Source organism: Ornithorhynchus anatinus, chromosome X1 (assembly GCF_004115215.2).
Source record: "Ornithorhynchus anatinus isolate Pmale09 chromosome X1, mOrnAna1.pri.v4, whole genome shotgun sequence".
Taxonomy (NCBI): domain Eukaryota; kingdom Metazoa; phylum Chordata; class Mammalia; order Monotremata; family Ornithorhynchidae; genus Ornithorhynchus; species Ornithorhynchus anatinus.
This window is the reverse complement of record NC_041749.1, coordinates 109,979,912-109,997,692: the sequence shown is the minus strand read 5'-3', so window position 1 is coordinate 109,997,692 and position 17,781 is coordinate 109,979,912. Positions and strand designations below refer to the sequence as shown.

The following is a 17,781-nucleotide window of genomic DNA, read 5'->3' as shown; positions in this document are numbered from 1 at the left end:
GACCAGGTTGTTGTCAGCTGAATAGCTGGAGGGTGCCCTTCGCATACCCATTGTGAGAGCATGTTTCTTCAAGGATCACCAAGTCTTGCCTGGCTGATGCTTCACTTCCCCTGGAGAAAAAGTCAGCCCTCTCAGGGTGGTGGGGAAGGGAGGTGGCTCTCAGGGGCAAACTGAGGCACCGATCAAGGCCTAGCCTTGCCTAAGGGATCATCCTACAGCAGAGACCCAAAGGAAACTGGTAACCAGCCCTCCCTGCCCGACAGTGGAGCAGCATTGTCTGAGCACTCTCTGTGGGCTCCTTCAACTCTTCCCTCCTTCTTCGCTGCCATCAACTGGACAACAGAAGGGGCCCCTTGTTGGGCCGGGTTCCAATTACTTCAATTATTCATTAACTCCACCTTCCCCTAAGCTGGAGAGATGTCTCAGCTATAAAGCTGCAGGGCAGTCCCAGGGAGCTGAGACTGCTAAATGCCATGGGTTCCCTTGGCTTCTACCTGGCTACTGTGTTGGCCTTAATCGTGGCAGGCCGGGCTTCCGCTCAGTCACTGTGAGTACAGGTCCAGCACCCGGCCTGGGGCTGGGCCCTTGAACCCTTCCAGGCTCCAGGGATTCTAAGTGGGCAGGGAGGGGAAGGGGGACAGAAGTGTATCCCAGCTCTTGGGAAGTTGATGACAAGGGAGAAAAGATGGGGGAATGTGGGTCTCTCTAGAGCTTCTAGTCTCCCCACTCAGGTTTGAAGGCCCTGTGGCTTGCATCTGTTTGGTCCTTAGAAGACCTGGTGCTCTGTGGAATCTGTCTTTCTGCCCACAAACCCTGTCATTCAGGCCCTTTACAAACCCCTACTCCACTATCTGGGCCCCTTCCCACTGTCTTCCTTAGCCTATTCTGTGAGAGGACTCTCCCTGAGATCCCTGCAGCCCAAAAGGCCACTCCACTCCATTGGGGAATGATGGGGAATGGAAAAAATGCTTTCTCCACCTTCCCCCCATCTCCCCTCCCTCACCTAGGCCCACTACCTGCTTGCTTGGCACTGCTACCCCAGAAGGCTTTCCCTCCCCAGAAAAGGGCAATAACTCTGAGCCCGAGAAGCAGCGTGGCTCAGTGGAAAGAGCATGGGCTTTGGAGTCAGGGTTCATGAGTTTGAATCCCAGCTCTGCCACTTGTCGGCTGTGTGACTGTGGGCAAGTCACTTAACTTCTCTGTGCCTCAGTTCCCTCATCTGTAAAATGGGGATTAAGACTGTGAGCCCCACGTGGGACAACCTGATTCCCCTATGTCTACCCCAGCGCTTAGAACAGTGATCGGCACATAGTAAGCGCTTAACAAATACCAACATTATTATTATTATTATTATTAACTGGCTCAAACCTAGATCCCATCCAACTCAGGAGGCTCCCAGGTTATTTTCAGTTAGACCCTGCCCCCTCCAACAAATGTCAAAGAATCAAACCTCTGAGAGGCCATCTTGTCTACCCTCTTGCCTCTGGGCTTGGCCTATTGGCAAGAGAACAGGCTTGGGAGTCAGAAGATGTGGGTTCGTGACCATTTGTCGGCTGTGTGACTTTCAGCAAGTCACTTCACTTCTCTGTGCCTCACTTACCTCATCTGCAAAATGGGAATTAAGAATGTGAGCCCCATGTGGGATGTGGACTGTGTCCAACCTCATTACCTTGTACCTACCCCAGCACTTATAACAGTGACTGCCACACAGTAAGCACTTAACAAATGTCATTATTGTTATTATTAGCATGTGTCTACCCCAGTGCTTAATACAGGGCCTGGCACATAATAAGCAACTAAAAATACCACTTAAAACAAAAAACTCCACATCTCCAAGCAGATGAGACCTGCCTTTATTTAAAAATTTCTAGGAAAGGAGAGCCCCAGCCCTTTGGGTCCCCCTTTCTAATAAAAACAATTATGGTATTTTGTTAAACATTTACTATGTGTCAGGCACTGTTCTAAGTGTTGGGGTGGATACAAGCAAATGGGGTTGGACACAGTCCCTGCCCCATGTAGGGCTCACCATCTCAATCCCTATTTTTCAGATGAGGCAACTGAGGCACAGAGAAGTGAAGTGACATGCCCAAGGTCACACAGCAAACAATTGGCAGAACTGGGATTAGAACCCATGACTTTCTGACTCCCAGGCCCGTGCTCTACTACCCACTATGCCATGCTGCTTTCTCCCCTCCCCTGAGTTGTGTAGGCCCTCCTTCTATCTAACCCGAGTCCTGCATACTGCAATACAAGCCTATTCCCTCCCTTCTAAAAGGGTCTACAAACTTGGTCAGGGAGGAGAGGGGCCTGTTAGATGCAGTTGATTTTTTTTCCCTTAAAATGCCCCAAGAGGACTGTGTCAAGGGGATGACAGATGACAATTGCCCCTACCTAGATAACTGGAGAAGGGAGTGGTGGAACGAGGGGGAAAGAGGGTGATGGGCTTTGAAGAACATATATGGCTGGGGATCGAAAATCAAATGAAAGAGGAAGTAGAACCTTCATAAGAAATTTAGTCCTGGAGGCTTGGAGGGGACTCAGGGTTGGAGTCTCATGTCACACCTTCTGCCTTCTAGCTTCACCCTTGTCACACCCAATGTGCTGCGTGTGGGCAGCAAGGAGACCATTGTGGTGGAAGCTCCTGGGGCCACTGCACCGCTGGAGGTCAAAGTTCGCCTGTGGGATTTCCCCCAGAAGACAGCGCTCCTGGATGAGGCTACCGCCCGGCTGGGTCCCAAGAATCAGGGTCTAGCCTTGGTCACAGTCAAGGTACAGATCTGGGGATGGGCTGCTGGGGTAGGAGCTGGGCTTCAAAGGGTCATCAGATTCAAAGAAACAACCTCGAGACCTTGTCAAAACACTCACCCTCTCCCTTCTTCCCTCCCTGACCACCATCTTCAACCGTTCACTTTCCAATGGCTTCCTCCACATTGCTTTCAAACATACTTAAAAAACACTCCCTTGATCCCATGGCTCCCTCCCGTTAACACCACATCTCCCTCCTACCACTCCTTTCTAAACTCCTGGAGAGAATTGTCTGCACCTTCTGTCTCCACCTCCTCTCCTCCAATTCCCTCCTTGACCCACTCCAATCTGGTTTCCACCCCCTGTCCCTTATTCCCAGAAACTGCCCTCTCTAAGGTCACCAATGATCTTCTTCTTGCCAAATCCAACAACCACTACTCCGTCCTAATTCTCCTCTACCTCTCAGCTCCTTTCAACTCTGTGGACCACCCCCTTCTCCTGAAAACATTATCCAACACTAATTTCACTGACACTGTCCTCTCCTGGTTCTCCTTCCAGCTCTCTGGCTGCTCTCAGTTTTTTCGCTGATTCCTCCTCTGCCTCCCATCCTCTATGTGGCGGTAGTCCCTCAAAACTCAGTTCTGGTCTCTTATTCTCCACCTATACCTATTCTTTTGGAGAACTCACCCACTTTCATGACTTCAACTGCCATCTCTACTTATGTTCCACCTTGACTACTGTAGCAGCCTCCTCACTGCTTCCTGTCTTTCCCCACTCTGGTCCATACTTCACTCTGCACCCAGATCATTTTCTAAGAAACCATGGTTGCCCATCCACTTCTGTATACAACAGAAACTCCTTACCATCAGCTTTAGAGCACCCAATCACCTTGCCCCCTTCTACCTTACCTCAATGATTTCCTACTATTACCCAGTCTTCACACTTCACTCCCCTAACACCTCACTGTACCTTGTCCACGTCCTTCCTCGGGCCCGGAACTCCCACCCTCTTCATACCCTATAGTCCATCACCCTCCCCACCTTCAAAGACTTATTAAATCACATCTCCTCCAAGAGGCCTTCCCCGACTAAGCCTTCATTTCCCTTATTCCCTCCCCCTTCTGCATACCCTTTAAACACTTGATATTCATCCCACCCTCAGCCCCACAAAGTTTTTGGACATATCCACAATTTATTTTGATTTCTGTTTCCCCCTCTAGACTGTAAGCTCCTTGTGAGCAGGGAACATGACATCCAACTCTGGTGTACTGTACTCTCCCAAGTGCTTAGTACAGTGCTTGGCACACAGTAAGTGCTCAATAAATGCTACTGATTGACTGAGACCCCAGGGATCTAGGAAGTAGAATAGTTGGGATCCTTTCCCTTTTAGAGGGAACGTGCAAGAGACACACACACACAGCAGACCAGAGCATAATATCCATTCACATGAATACAGTTAAACTTTATCAACAAACAAGCCATTTAATAAGACACGCAGTGGCAGGCAGAATATCCCGTGGGCTTCTTAGACATTCCTGAATCTCTCCTATCCCAACAGCTCCCTCCTGCTTATCCCCTTCTTTCCAGTCAATCAACAGTGATGTATTTCTTGAGCCCTGGAATACTACACACTTCAGGGAGGGTAACAGAAGCTTCGCTGCTCCTCTCAACAGGGGGAAAATCACTTCCTCTTCAAGTGATAGCTGCTGCTTGGGTTTCCCCTTTTGCCACTTGGCCAGTGAAGTAGCCCTCACCCCCTAGCCCAGTCCGGTTCCTAACCTTGTCTTTTCTGGCCCCCTTTCCTATACCCCAAACTTGTTCCCCTGCCTCCCCACTCTTCTATTCTTTTAACTGATTTGGTTTCTAAACAGCTCTAGTACTTCTGGGTTCCACCAGGGGACTTCATGTTTTGGGTGTAGGGTAGGGTAGGGAGCAGGCATCAGTGGAGGAAGAGAAAGAAGAGGAGAAAGGTGGTGTGCAGGAGAGGAGCCCAAGGCAAAGGGGAAGGAGGGGACTGCCAAGAGGCATCTCCCCTCCCTTCCCCCACGCCCCACACAATATCTGTTCTCTCCCATCCCACCCCAGCCACCCACCCAACACTGACCACCTAGGAGGTAGGGACCATCGGCCCCAGAAGTGGTTGGGGCAACAGCCAAAGTGATGTGGGTAATAGAACCCAGCAGCATTAGAATTGTTCCAAGTGTCAACTTAAAAACTAGAAATCAAGGCAAAGTGAGTGGGGGCTGAAAGACCAAGGAGATGGGGTGTGGGGTAGGCCAATGTACTTAACAGGAAAGAGACCACGTGGATTACTTCTAGGAGTCCCAGAACAGTGTTCCCTAATGGAAAGAACACAGGCCTGGGAATCAAAGGACTTGAGTTCTAATCCCAACTCCACCACTTTGCTGTGACACCTGAGGTGAGTCACTTAGTTCTCTGTGCCTAAATTACCTCATCTGTAAAATGGAGATTAAGACTGTAAACCCCATGTGGGACAAGGACTGTGTCCAATCTATTTAGTTTGTAACTATCCCAGTGTTTAGTACAGCACCTGGCACATAATAAGTGTTTAGCAAGTACCATTTTTTAAAAATGCCATACTCACTGTACTTAAGGGTAAGAGCTCGGGCTTGGGAGTCAGTGGTTGTGGGTTCTAATCCTGGCTCCGCCACTTGTCAGCTGTGTGACCGTGGGCAAGTCACTTCACTTCTCTGGGCCTCAGTTCCCTCATCTGTAAAATGGGGATGAAGACTGTGAGCCCCATGTGGGACAACCTGATGATCTTGTATCTCCCCCAGCGCTTAGAACAGTGCTTGCCATATAGTAAGTGCTAAACAAATACCACCATGATAATGGGTAACTCTGGGAGGTAGAGGTGACTCTGGCACCAAACTAATCCAACTGCACAGCAACTAGCAGAGAATTAGTGTCAGTGAGCAACCACTCTGCTGAAACTCTAACCTCCACAGGCATGTCCCTGAACGCCCTTTATCAACTCCGGCCAACAAAAAGCTCAATTTAGCAATGCCCTTGGGAAACGCCCTCCCCCACCCCTTAAACAGGTGTAAACGGAAGACAATTAAACTCCACCCAGCTGCCCTCCTTGCACTGAGGGTAGTTCCCACTCTATAAACACAGCTCTCTCTCCAGGCCCACCATCTACCTATCACTTAGTAGGGAGGCTAGGCCAGGAGTATTCATTATTCATTCATTCAATAGTATTTATTGAGCGCTTACTATGTGCAGAGCACTGTACTAAGCGCTTGGGATGAACAAGTCGGCAACAGATAGAGACAGTCCCTGCCATTTGACGGGCTTACGGTCTAATCGGGGGAGACGGACAGACAAGAACAATGGCACTAAACAGCGTCAAGGGGAAGAACATCTCGTAAAAACAATGGCAACTAAATAGAATCAAGGCGATGTACAATTCATTAACAAATAAATAGGGGTAACGAAATATATACAGTTGAGCGGACAAGTACAGTGCTGTGGGGATGGGAAGGGAGAGGTGGAGGAGCAGAGGGAAAAGGGGAAAATGAGGCTTTAGCTGCGGAGAGGTAAAGGGGGGATGGGAGAGGGAGTAGAGGGGGAAGAGGAGCTCAGTCTGGGAACGCCTCTTGGAGGAGGTGATTTTTAAGTAAGGTTTTGAAGAGGGAAAGAGAATCAGTTTGGCAGAGGTGAGGAGAGAGGGCGTTCCAGGACCGCGGGAGGACGTGACCCAGGGGTCGACGGCGGGATAGGCGAGACCGAGGGACGGTGAGGAGGTGGGCGGCAGAGGAGCGGAGCGTGCGGGGTGGGCGGTAGAAAGAGAGAAGGGAGGAGAGGTAGGAAGGGGCAAGGTGATGGAGAGCCTTGAAGCCTAGAGTGAGGAGTTTTTGTTTGGAGCGGAGGTCGATAGGCAACCACTGGAGTTGTTTAAGAAGGGGAGTGACATGCCCAGATCGTTTCTGCAGGAAGATGAGCTGGGCAGCGGAGTGAAGAATAGACCGGAGCGGGGAGAGAGAGGAGGAAGGGAGGTCAGAGAGAAGGCTGACACAGTAGTCTAGCCGGGATATAACGAGAGCCCGTAATAGTAAGGTAGCCGTTTGGGTGGAGAGGAAAGGGCGGATCTTGGCGATATTGTAGAGGTGAAACCGGCAGGTCTTGGTAACGGATAGGATGTGTGGGGTGAACGAGAGGGACGAGTCAAGGATGACACCGAGATTGCGGGCCTGCGGGACGGGAAGGATGATCGTGCCATCCACGGTGATAGAGAAGTCTGGGAGCGGACCGGGTTTGGGAGGGAAGATGAGGAGCTCAGTCTTGCTCATGTTGAGTTTTAGGTGGCGGGCCGACATCCAGGTGGAGACGTCCCGGAGGCAGGAGGAGATGCGAGCCTGAAGGGAGGGGGAGAGGACAGGGGCAGAGATGTAGATCTGCGTGTCATCTGCGTAGAGATGGTAGTCAAAGCCGTGAGAGCGGATGAGTTCACCGAGGGAGTGAGTGTAAATGGAGAACAGAAGAGGGCCAAGAACTGACCCTTGAGGAACTCCAACAGTTAAAGGATGGGAGGGGGAGGAGGCTCCAGCGTAGGAGACCGAGAATGATCGTCCAGAGAGGTAAGAGGAGAACCAGGAGAGGACAGAGTCCGTGAAGCCAAGGTGAGATAAGGTATGGAGGAGGAGGGGATGGTCGACAGTGTCAAAGGCAGCAGAGAGGTCAAGGAGGATCAGAATGGAGTAGGAGCCATTGGATTTGGCAAGAAGGAGGTCACGGGTGACCTTAGAGAGAGCAGTCTCGGTAGAGTGGAGGGGACGGAAGCCAGATTGGAGGGGGTCTAGGAGAGAATGGGAGTTAAGGAATTCTAGGCATCGATTGTAGACGACTCGTTCTAGGATTTTGGAAAGGAAGGGTAGTAGGGAGATAGGACGATAACTGGAGGGGGAAGTGGGGTCAAGAGCGGGTTTTTTTAGGATGGGGGAGACGTGGGCATGTTTGAAGGCAGAGGGGAAGGAACCCTTGGAGATTGAGTGGTTAAAAATAGAAGTTAAGGAAGGGAGGAGGGCAGGGGCGATGGTTTTAAGAAGGTGAGAGGGAATGGGGTCCGAGGCGCAGGTGGAGGGGGTGGCACTTGCGAGGAGGGAGGAGATCTCCTCTGAGGATACTGCAGGGAAGGATGGGAAAGTAGGGGAGGGGGTTGGTGGGGGGAGGGGAGAGGCGGAGGGGTGACTTTGGGGAGCTCAGACCTGATTGTGTTGATTTTCGTGAGGAAATAGGTGGCCAGATCATTGGGGGTGAGAGATGGGGGAGGGGGAGGAACAGGGGGCCTAAGGAGAGAGTTAAAGGTCCGGAACAATCGGCGGGGGTGACGGGCATGGGTGTCGATGAGGGAGGAGAAGAAGCTTTGCCTGGCGGAGGAGAGGGCAGAGTTAAGGCAGGAAAGGATAAATTTGAAGTGTGTGAGGTCGGCTTGGTGCTTGGACTTTCGCCAGCAGCGCTCGGCAGCTCGAGCATAGGAGCGTAGGAGGCGGACGGAGGAGGTGATCCAGGGCTGTGGGTTAGTGGAGCGAGAGCGGCGGAGGGAAAGGGGGGCGAGAGAGTTGAGATGAGTAGAGAGGGTGGAGTTGAGAGCGGAGACCCGCTCGTCGAGAGTGGGAAGAGAGGACAGGGCGGCAAGGTGAGGAGAGATGCTATTGGAAAGACGGATGGGATCGAGAGAGCGGAGGTCTCTGTGGGGCAGTAGCGAAGATTTGCAGGGGGAGGGAGTGTGAGAGATGAGGCAGGTGAGAAGGTTATGGTCAGAGAGAGGGATTTCAGAGTTGGTGAGGGAGGAGATAGTGCAGCGGTAGGAGATGACGAGATCGAGGGTGTGACCGAGTCGGTGAGTGGGCGCAGTATGGTGGAGGAGGAGGTTGGCAGAGTCGAGGAGGGATAGCAGGCGGGCGGCAGAGGAGTCGTCGGGTACATCCGTATGGATGTTGAAGTCTCCAAGGATCAGAGTGGGCAGAGAGAAGGAGAGGAGGAAGGTGAGAAAGGGGTCAAGGTGGTTGAAGAAGTCGGAGGTGGGACCGGGAGGGCGGTAGATGACGGCGACAAGTAACTGGAGTGGGTGGTAGAGGCGAATGATATGGGCTTCGAAGGAGGGGAAGGAGAGGGAGGGGGGAGGAGGGATAGTGCGGAAGCGGCAACGGGGTGAGAGGAGGAAGCCGACGCCTCCTCCCTTACCGGTGAGTCTGGGGGAGTGGGAGAAGGAGAGGCCTCCGCTGGAGAGAGCGGCGGCGGAGACCGTGTCTTCGGGAGAGAGCCACGTTTCCGAAAGGGCGAGGAGGAGGAAAGAGCGGGAGAGGAAAACGTCATGGATGAAAGGTAGCTTGCCTGTAATAGAGCGGGGGTTCCAGAGGCCACACTTGAAAGTAGCTGTGGGTGCAAGGGGAGGAGGGGGGGAAGGGCGAGGGGAGGGGAGGGTTTGGATGGGAAGGAGGTGGCGGGGCCCTGGACGAGGAGAGGGGGATGAGGGGTGGCGGTGGGACAAGAGGACTGGGATGGGGCATGGGTGGAGAAGAGAGAAGGGGGGAGGGGGTGAAGAGGGGGTTTGGTGGGGGAAGAGTAGGGGAGGGGAAGAGGGGTAGCGCTGGTAAAGTGGGGTTCTAGGGCGGGAGAGAGGAGGGGGGGAGGAGACAGAGGAGAGAGCGGGAAAGAGCTGAGCGAGAGAGGGGAAGGGGAAGGGGAGGATAGGAAGGGGCGGGAGGGGGGAGGTGGGGAGGAGGGACATGGCGAGGCCAGAGAGGTGGGTGGCAGCACTGACAACAATAAACAGTAATAAACGAAATCGGTAATATAGCAACATGATACAATATGATACAATACAGTAGTGCTAATATAGCAACATGATACAGTATGATACAATATAGTCGTGTTAATAAAAGGGGTGATGATCAGGGTCGGGGGTAGACTCGATTAAGGGGCGACCTGATCAAATTCAAAGTCTGACGATAAAAAGCGAGATCGCAAATATAGCAACATGCTACAGTAAGGCACACTACAATAGTGTTAATAAGCAGGCGATGACCAGGGTCGGGGGACGAGCCGACCCTACCCGATCAGACTCAAAGTCAAGCGGCCAGCGGCCGAGAGAGTCCCAGAGCTCATGACCAAATAACCCTGTGGCGGCGGGGGGGCCCTGAGGTTGTCCGGGGTGGGTGGCGGCCGTAGGCGGCGGCTAAGGTAAGGTAACATGGTGAGAATAAGGACGTCGTCGCCCGGGGCGGGGGCGGGAGAGATGAATCACCTCAAGAGGGAAGAGGGAGTGAGGCCTTCCCAAAATGGCCGCCTCAGGCAGAGTGGGGGCTTCCCAAAATGGCCGCCTCGGGCGGAGTGGGGGAGCGGTTGGGGAGCACAATGTCCCCAGGCCTGAGCAGGGGGACACAATGTCCCCCGAGGACACAATGTCCTTGGGGCCGAGAAGGGGAGCACAATGTCCCCAGGATCGAGAAGGGGAGAGCAATGTCCCCGGGCCCGAGCGGGGGGGGGGGCAGGTGGACTGGAAGCTGGTGGCTGGGGGTCTGTGGGGGCGAAGATCCGTAGTGTCGGAGTTCCCGAGCGGGGGTGCGGAGGTCCAGGTTGCGAAAGGCTGAGGCGGGCGCCGGTCCGGACGGTCCGAGGCTCAGCTCCCCGGTGGAGGGGGAGGAAGCGCAGATGATACTTCAAATCAGTCACTCAGATTTCTTCTGCTGCTTGCAGGGAGGGATGGGTTGGAAATGGTAGTCAAGTGTGCCTGCCACAAAATCTAGCTCTAAGAAGGAGGAAAGAGGCAGTATAGCAGTGTGGCTCCGTAGAAAGAGCATGGGCTTGGGAGTCAGAGGTCATGGGTTCATATCCCAGTTCTGCCACTTGTCAGCTATGTGACTTTGGGCAAATCACTTCATTCAATAGTATTTATTTATTAGTATTAATAAATAGTATTAATAATTAGTATTATTAGTATTGAATGTGCAGAGCGCTGTACTAAGCGCTTGGAATGAACAAGTCGGCAATAGATAGAGACAGTCCCAGCCGTTTGACGGGTTTACAGTCTAATTGGGGGAGACAGACATACAAGAACAATGGCAATAAATAGAGTCAAGGGGAAGAACATCTCTTCTCTGGGCCTCAGTTACCTCATCTGTAAAATGGGGATGAAGATTGTGAGCACCACGTGGGATAACCTGATTTCCCTGTATCTACCCCAGCGCTTAGAACAGTGCTCTGCACAAAGTAAGCACTTAACAAATACCAATATTAAAGTGTTCCAAGTGTTCCTGTAAGGCAGAATTGCAACAAACCCAAGAGTCCTGACTCCCATCAAATTCCCCAACACTGGTACTGATTGTCCCCCGCACCATCATCAACAACAAAAGTAGATTGTAAGCTAGTTATGGGCAGGAAATGTGCCTGCCAAGTGCTTTGTACAATGCTTTGCAAACAGTGAGTACTCAATAAATATGATTAATTATTTATTGAGTGCTTAAGGAAGATGAAATACTAGGAAGAGTCCAGTTGAAGCAAAATACATGATTCCAGCCTGCCAGGAGCTTCTTAATAAGAGCAGACAGGCAAAGGCCATTTACAATTAGTGGTACAAACAGGGCAAACAAGGATAGAACAGGGAGGGGGGATTGGAAAAGCATTGAATCCTCAAAATTAGAGGGTACCTCAAGAAGTCGTAATAAGGATGGTATTTGTTAGGTGCTTACTATGTGCCAAGCACTGTACTAAACTTGGGGAGCAGATATAAGCAGCACGAGAAGCAGCGTGACTTAGTGGCAAGAGCCTGCGCTTGGGAATCATAGGTCATGGGTTCTAATCCCACCTTCACCACTTGTCAGCTGTGTGACTTTGGGCAAATCATTTCACTTCAAATCCTTCCCACCCCTACTTGCAGGGACCAGAGTAGGACTGGGCAAGAACACCTGTCAGTCCTGGGGCAGAGGGTGTTCCCTTCCTGGAAAGCAGTGGAAGGAGGAGCAGCATGGCTCAGTGGAAAGAGCCCAGGCTTGGGAGTCAGAGGTCATGGGTTCGAATCCTGGCTCTGCCACTTGTCAGCTGTGTGACTGTGGGCAAGTCACTTAACTTCTCTGGGCCTCAGTTACCTCATCTGTTAAATGGGGATTTACTGTGAGCCCCACATGGGACAATCTGATTACCTTCTATTTACCCCAGTGCTTAGAACAGTGCTCTGCACAAAGTAAGTACTTAACAAATACCAACATTATTATTATTATTCTTTGTGCCTCAGTTACCTCATCTGTCAAATGGGGATTAAGACTGTGAGCCCCACACAGGACAACCTGATCACCTTGTATCTACCCCAGTGCTTGGCACACAGTAAGTGCTTAACAAATACCATTATTATTATATGAGAATCAGTCCTGTTCCACATGGGGCTCACAGTGAAAGTGGGTGGGAATCCCTATTTTACAGATGAGGAAACTGAAGCCCAGAGAAGTGAAGTGGCTTGAAAAGAAGCATGACCTAGTGGATAGGGCATGGACCTGGATCCTAATCCTGGCTCTGCCATTTGTCCACTATATGGCCTTGGGCAAGTCATATAACTTAACTTCTCTGTGCCACAATTACCTTATCTGTAAAATGAGGATTAATAGTGTAAGCCCCATGTGGGACATGGACTATATCCAATCTGATTAGCTTGTATCTACCCCAGTGCTTAGTACAATGCCTGACACATATTTAGTGCTTAACAAAAACCATTAAAATAATAAATAAAGGTCACCCAACAGACAAGTGATTGAGTCAGAATTGGAACACAGGCCCCCTGACTCCGCTCTGGCCCTTTCCACTAGGACACACTGCTTCTGTAGATGTAAGCTCCTGCTCTAGATTGTTATCTCCTTGTGGGCAGGATCTATGTCTACCAACTCTGTTGTACTCTCCCAAGATCTTAGTCTAGTGCTCTTCACACAGTTAGTACTCAATAAATACCACCAACTGATTCATCCGGCCAACCTTTGTCTCCAGGTGGGGGAATGATAAAGTCAGGAGGGGTTGAAATTTTTCAAAATTCATCTCCTGCTGCCTCCAAGTTTCATCTGAGCTGCCTCCTCAGTCATTTACCTCCCCACTTACCCAGGCTCCTCCCCTAACATACATCCCCCCTCCCCCTGCCCCCCCCAATGCACCCCTTTACACACAGCAGATAGCAAAAGAAAACCTCCTGTATGCTTCAGAGCCAGGGGGAGCAAGTCTTTCATCCTTTGATTTTTGTGTGGCTGCTGCTACTGATTCTTTCTGGGTCCACACGAGCCCCGTTGTCTGCCCTACTGGCCATACCCCCTTCAGGGTCTTTAAGTAGGCTTCAAGGAGTCTCCATTTGCCAACTTCTGGCCCAAACCTTCTAAGACAGATGACGGTCTCCTCTTCTTTGGAAGATCTCCAGAGATGGAGACTCCACAGCAGGCTTCCCCAGTAGCCAGTTGACTCTCCCTGGCCATCAAGAAGTTCTCCTTTAGGTCTAACTGCCCTCCCTCTAGCAGCAATATAAGCCCATTTCCATCTGTTTGCTGTTCTCTGGGAAAGGAAAGCAACTAGTCATTGCCTTTTTCATGAGAACCCTCATTGCACACGTAAAGCCAGTTAGTCCTCTTCCGGTGGATTTATGCCTTTGGAAAAGGGGTGCAAGGGCTCCCAGCCCTGAGGGGTGTTTCCTCTCCCCCCAGGTCCCAGCTGAGAGCCTGCCCAAGGACTTCAAGGGCAAACAGCATGTCTATGTCCAAGCTGAGTTTCCGGATGCTCCCCTGGAGCAGGTGCTGCTTCTGTCCTTCAACTCTGGCTACATCTTCACTCAAACGGACAAGACCCTCTATGCTCCTGGGAACACAGGTACAGGGCCCCCTGGGAGGCCACCCTCAGGTGCCAGCCCTTGCTTGGGGTGGGAGAAGGATGGGAAGGGAAATAAGTCTTCCGAAGGAGGGACAGCAGGACTCGAACTTGGAGTTGGGACACAAGCCTGGCCCTCCTTCTCCTCCCTGATTCAGCCCCAGGATGAAGGAGATGCCCATAATAATGCCCTAGATCTTGCTTGACTCCAAGCTGCTGCAGGTCAAACTCCCCAACCCCCTGTGGTCCTGGTCCATCAGGCTGGGAAAATTCCTGTTCAGGGTCCGGTCCACAGACTTTTTCTTTAGCTCTTTCCATCTCTGCATCGCATGCCCGCCTGCTGCCCTGCTGTCGGCCCCTCTCTGCCCCGCCCCACCCCCAACCCTCTCACCCTCTCTCTGACCTGCCCAGTTCAGTTTTGACTCTTCTCGTTGGCCAACTCCTTGGACCCGAGCCCCACGCCGGTTTCTACAGAGATCATGGTGAGTCTGGCCAGGGGAGTGATGAAGCCAACGTTGTTTCTCTCAGGGCCCGCCCCAGGGATCTGGGATAGGGGCCGGGGAGTAGGAATTTGGTCTCAGTTAAAGGTGTGATGAGATAGACCCTGAAAAGGCTGGGGGCTGATCCCCTTTTGCCTGAATGGCAAGAAGAAATCACCATGGCCAGGTTTTTGGCCATGGTTAAAATGTTGTCACCATTTAAGTCCTTCCGACTGCATAAACCACTTCCTATCCCTCCATTTCCTGATCCTATACTACCCCCAGCCTCCTATGCCAGTTCCTATCTCTGTCATTTCTGGTCTTCAGGCAACTTTCTAAGTCTCCACTTCCTGTCCCTTCCATTTCCTGTCCCCGTATCACTTTGTCTCCCCAAACCTCACTTCCTGCTCTTATATCAGCTTTATTTTCATTATCTTCAGCAGCCGCAGCCACAGCTATAAGCTGTACATTGTAAACTCTTTGTGGGCAGGGATCATGTCTACCAACTCTACTGTATTGTACTCTCCCAAGCATTTAGTACAGTGCTCTGCACATACTAAGTGCTCAGTAAATATCACTGATTGTTGGATTGTCAGCTGACATGACTGAGGGTCTCTGAGGTATGCTGCACTGAAAAAGAGAATAGATGTAGTGTCTGCCTTCAAGGATCTTCCACTCTAATGGGGTAAACAGTGCAAACACAAATACTAGCAGGGAGGGGGTGGGGCCTTGGGGGGGACGGGGCTGAAATGGAGGATGGGGTCCAGAGGGAGAGAGGGAGGGAGAAATGGGTAGAAGGAGATAAAAGCAGATAGACTGGACCCTGCTGACCGAGAGCTTTGAAGGCCATAGACAGTATCATGTGTTTGATCTATTAGAGGTTGATGATGAGTGAGGCTGTCAGTAGAAGCAGCGAACATTATGGGTGACCTGGCTTGCATTATGTGGAACACTTGGGGAGTGGGGAGGATGGGAGGAGGGCAGACAGGAGACGGTAGTTCCAGTAATCCTGAGGAGAAGAGACCAGGGCCTGGACTGAGGATTTACTGGTGAGGACAGGGAGGACAGAGGGATGTGGCCACTGGACCTGGCCATTGGTTGTATGTAGGGGTAAGAGCCAGAGGGGCAGCAAAGATTCCACCCAAAGTTTCAGGCTTGGGGGACAGAAAGGATGGTGGGTTATTCCACTTGCTTCCTTTCCCTCATCCTCTCAACTCTAACCTGACCGGGCATTCATCATGGCCCATCTTGCTTGGGGCTGCCTTCCTTCAGAACCCAGATGGGATTGTCATGGAGAAGTTTCACATGATCTCGATGAACCACAGTGGGATTATCCCAGGGAATTACAAGCTTCCTGATATCACCAAGTGAGCAGCCTATTCTTGGGAATGAGGCGGGATTTCGGGAGGAGGGAGAGAGGAGGGGGAAACTGAGTCCCCTCTCCAGGGGGAATGGAGAGGGGACTCTCCTTGGTATTTTTAGTGCTGGCTCCCTCAGAGACCTGAGGATCAGTGGCTCTCACCATCTGTGCCTCAGTTTCCTCCAGGAAAATGGCTTCTTCTCTGCTTTTTGGGGTGGGTCGGTGGGTGGTCAAAGCAGAGGACTAGGTTGAGCACTTTTGAGCTCCTCAGAGATGAAGGTCAGGAAGTATTTGGCCCAGCTATTAGAAGTCCCAAGTGCTTAGTATACTGCTCTGCACAAAGTAAGCACTCAATAAATATGATTGAATAAATGAAGTCTCACTTGTCCACATGTCCCTATGTCACCAGCATTCCCCCTCCTTCCGCCCCTCCACCACACACAAAATACACTCATGTCTCCTCTGCAGCCTGGGAACCTGGAAGATCGTTTCTGCTTTCCAGCATACACCACAGAAGTCCTTCACGGCCGAGTTTGAAGTCAAGGAATATGGTACCAGCTCCTCCCCAGTGCCAGGCAGAACTTGCAGCCTCTTGCTCTTCCCCTTGAGGTGGCCTGGGGCAGGGAGGACAGAGATGCCCCTTCTGGGCCCAGCCTAAGGGCTGGACCCAGCTTGGGGCAGCACTTGATTAGGTTGGACTGAGGTAAGGGATGCTGGGGTCCACCTTGCCGCTAGTTACTTGTCATGGATAAGGATTAGTTTATTTCAGGTGAGTAGTTGGAAAGGCTGGCTCCAGCTCCTTTTCTCCCTGCCCACCGTATGGCCTGTGTGCCAGCTGGCATTGCCTTAGCCAGGATGTTGGGGGTGTTGTCAAGGGACAGGTGGGGGTCCTGGAGAGCTGACTTCTCCCTCAGCTCCTTGCCAATCCCTGGGCCTTGCCACCCCTAGGGCATCTGTCTTTGAACTCTTTACCCTCTCCCGGCAGTGATGCCCAGCTTTGAAGTGCGGGTGGAACCTGAACAGAATTTCTTCTACGTGGATGATGAAGAGTTAACCGTGGACATCTCAGCCAGGTAGGGACCAGATTCTCTGGCCAGGTGGGGCCTGAAAGGGTCCTCTGTCCCTGAGTAGGGTCTCACCTAAACCATCCCAGCCCTAGGGGAATCTGCCTGTTTATAAAGACCTCCAGAGGGCATGCTGGAGTTGACAACCAGCTTTGAGAGGAGCAGAGGCCCGTTATTATAGTATTTGTTAAGCACTTACCATTTGTCAAGCACAGTTCAAAGTGTTGGGGTAGATACAAGTCAATCAGGTTGGACACAGTCCCTGTTTCGCATGGGGCTCACAGTCTGACCCATGTGGGCCAGGGACTATATCTGACTTGATTATCTAGCCTCCTCGCAGTACTTAGCCCAGTGCTTAACTAATATCACCAATATTATTATTTTTTTTTCGTTTCCTACCTAAAAGCCTTCTGCAACAGAAGCCTACTAATTCTTATTCTGGCCTCGGTGAGGATGGAGAACAGGTCATGCTAGCCTGCAACAAGGAATTTAGAGGCTTGGAAAGCATGGGTTAAATTGCCATTCATCGTATGGCTGCCAACCTCATGAATCACCAAAAGCCATTGCCTACATTCCTGCCTCCAAAAGCCATTGCCTACATTGCCTACATAGCCTGCCTCTAGCCCTGTTGAGCTGGCTTCAGGTTGCACTGCCCCCTTTCTGGTCAAATGGCCAGAGTGGTCCATTGAGGTGGAGAAGGTTGACCCATGACTCATTCAGCGTCACAATCCTTCTCACATGATGGGGTACAAGCAGTCACGGGGTGTCTGCTTGGATCCAGACTTCCACCCTGGTGACACAGGCAGAGTGTATTTTCTTCTTCTTGGCCAGCAGCTGCTGAAATTAACCCAGCTCCTTGACAGGTCCCTGGGGTGCAGGAGCCCCTGGTTCAGCCTTCAGTTTTCATGATGACCTAGGGAAAACATGCCCTGGGTGCCATTTTCCCCCTCAACTGGGCCACTTCTACCACTGGGAAGAATTCTGCAGTGGTAGAATGACAATGGGACTTGTTGAGCGACTGTAGATGCAGTAGTCACCAGCCCAGGTCACGGTGGACCCCAGCCTTCTCTTCCCTGGGCTAAGTTACTCTCCCCCATGCCCTTCTCTGCCCTGTACTCAGGTTCCTGTATGGGAAGCCAGTGGAGGGCCAGGCTTTTGTCCTTTTTGGGCTGATGAAAAAGGAGGAAAAGAAGAGCCTCCCCAGCTCCCTGCAGAAAACGCCAGTGAGATTCTTCTACTCTCACCATGCCACTCCTCTCCCCTGAGCCCCCGACCCCTTC

General features: G+C 51.6%; 1 protein-coding gene across 1 annotated transcript in view; it reads left to right on the top strand.

Annotated features, from left to right (window-relative positions):
* The first annotated feature begins 463 nt into the window (after positions 1-463).
* LOC100074389 (complement C3-like) overlaps positions 464-17,781 on the top strand; it is a 50,874-nt gene continuing 33,556 nt past the window's right edge. The window contains 9 exon segments of the mRNA XM_039910284.1: positions 464-547; positions 2,577-2,769; positions 13,253-13,345; positions 13,439-13,601; positions 14,073-14,080; positions 15,350-15,444; positions 15,906-15,988; positions 16,423-16,510; positions 17,622-17,724. Coding sequence (XP_039766218.1) covers positions 474-547; positions 2,577-2,769; positions 13,253-13,345; positions 13,439-13,601; positions 14,073-14,080; positions 15,350-15,444; positions 15,906-15,988; positions 16,423-16,510; positions 17,622-17,724 — 900 coding nt within the window. The 5' untranslated portion in view covers positions 464-473.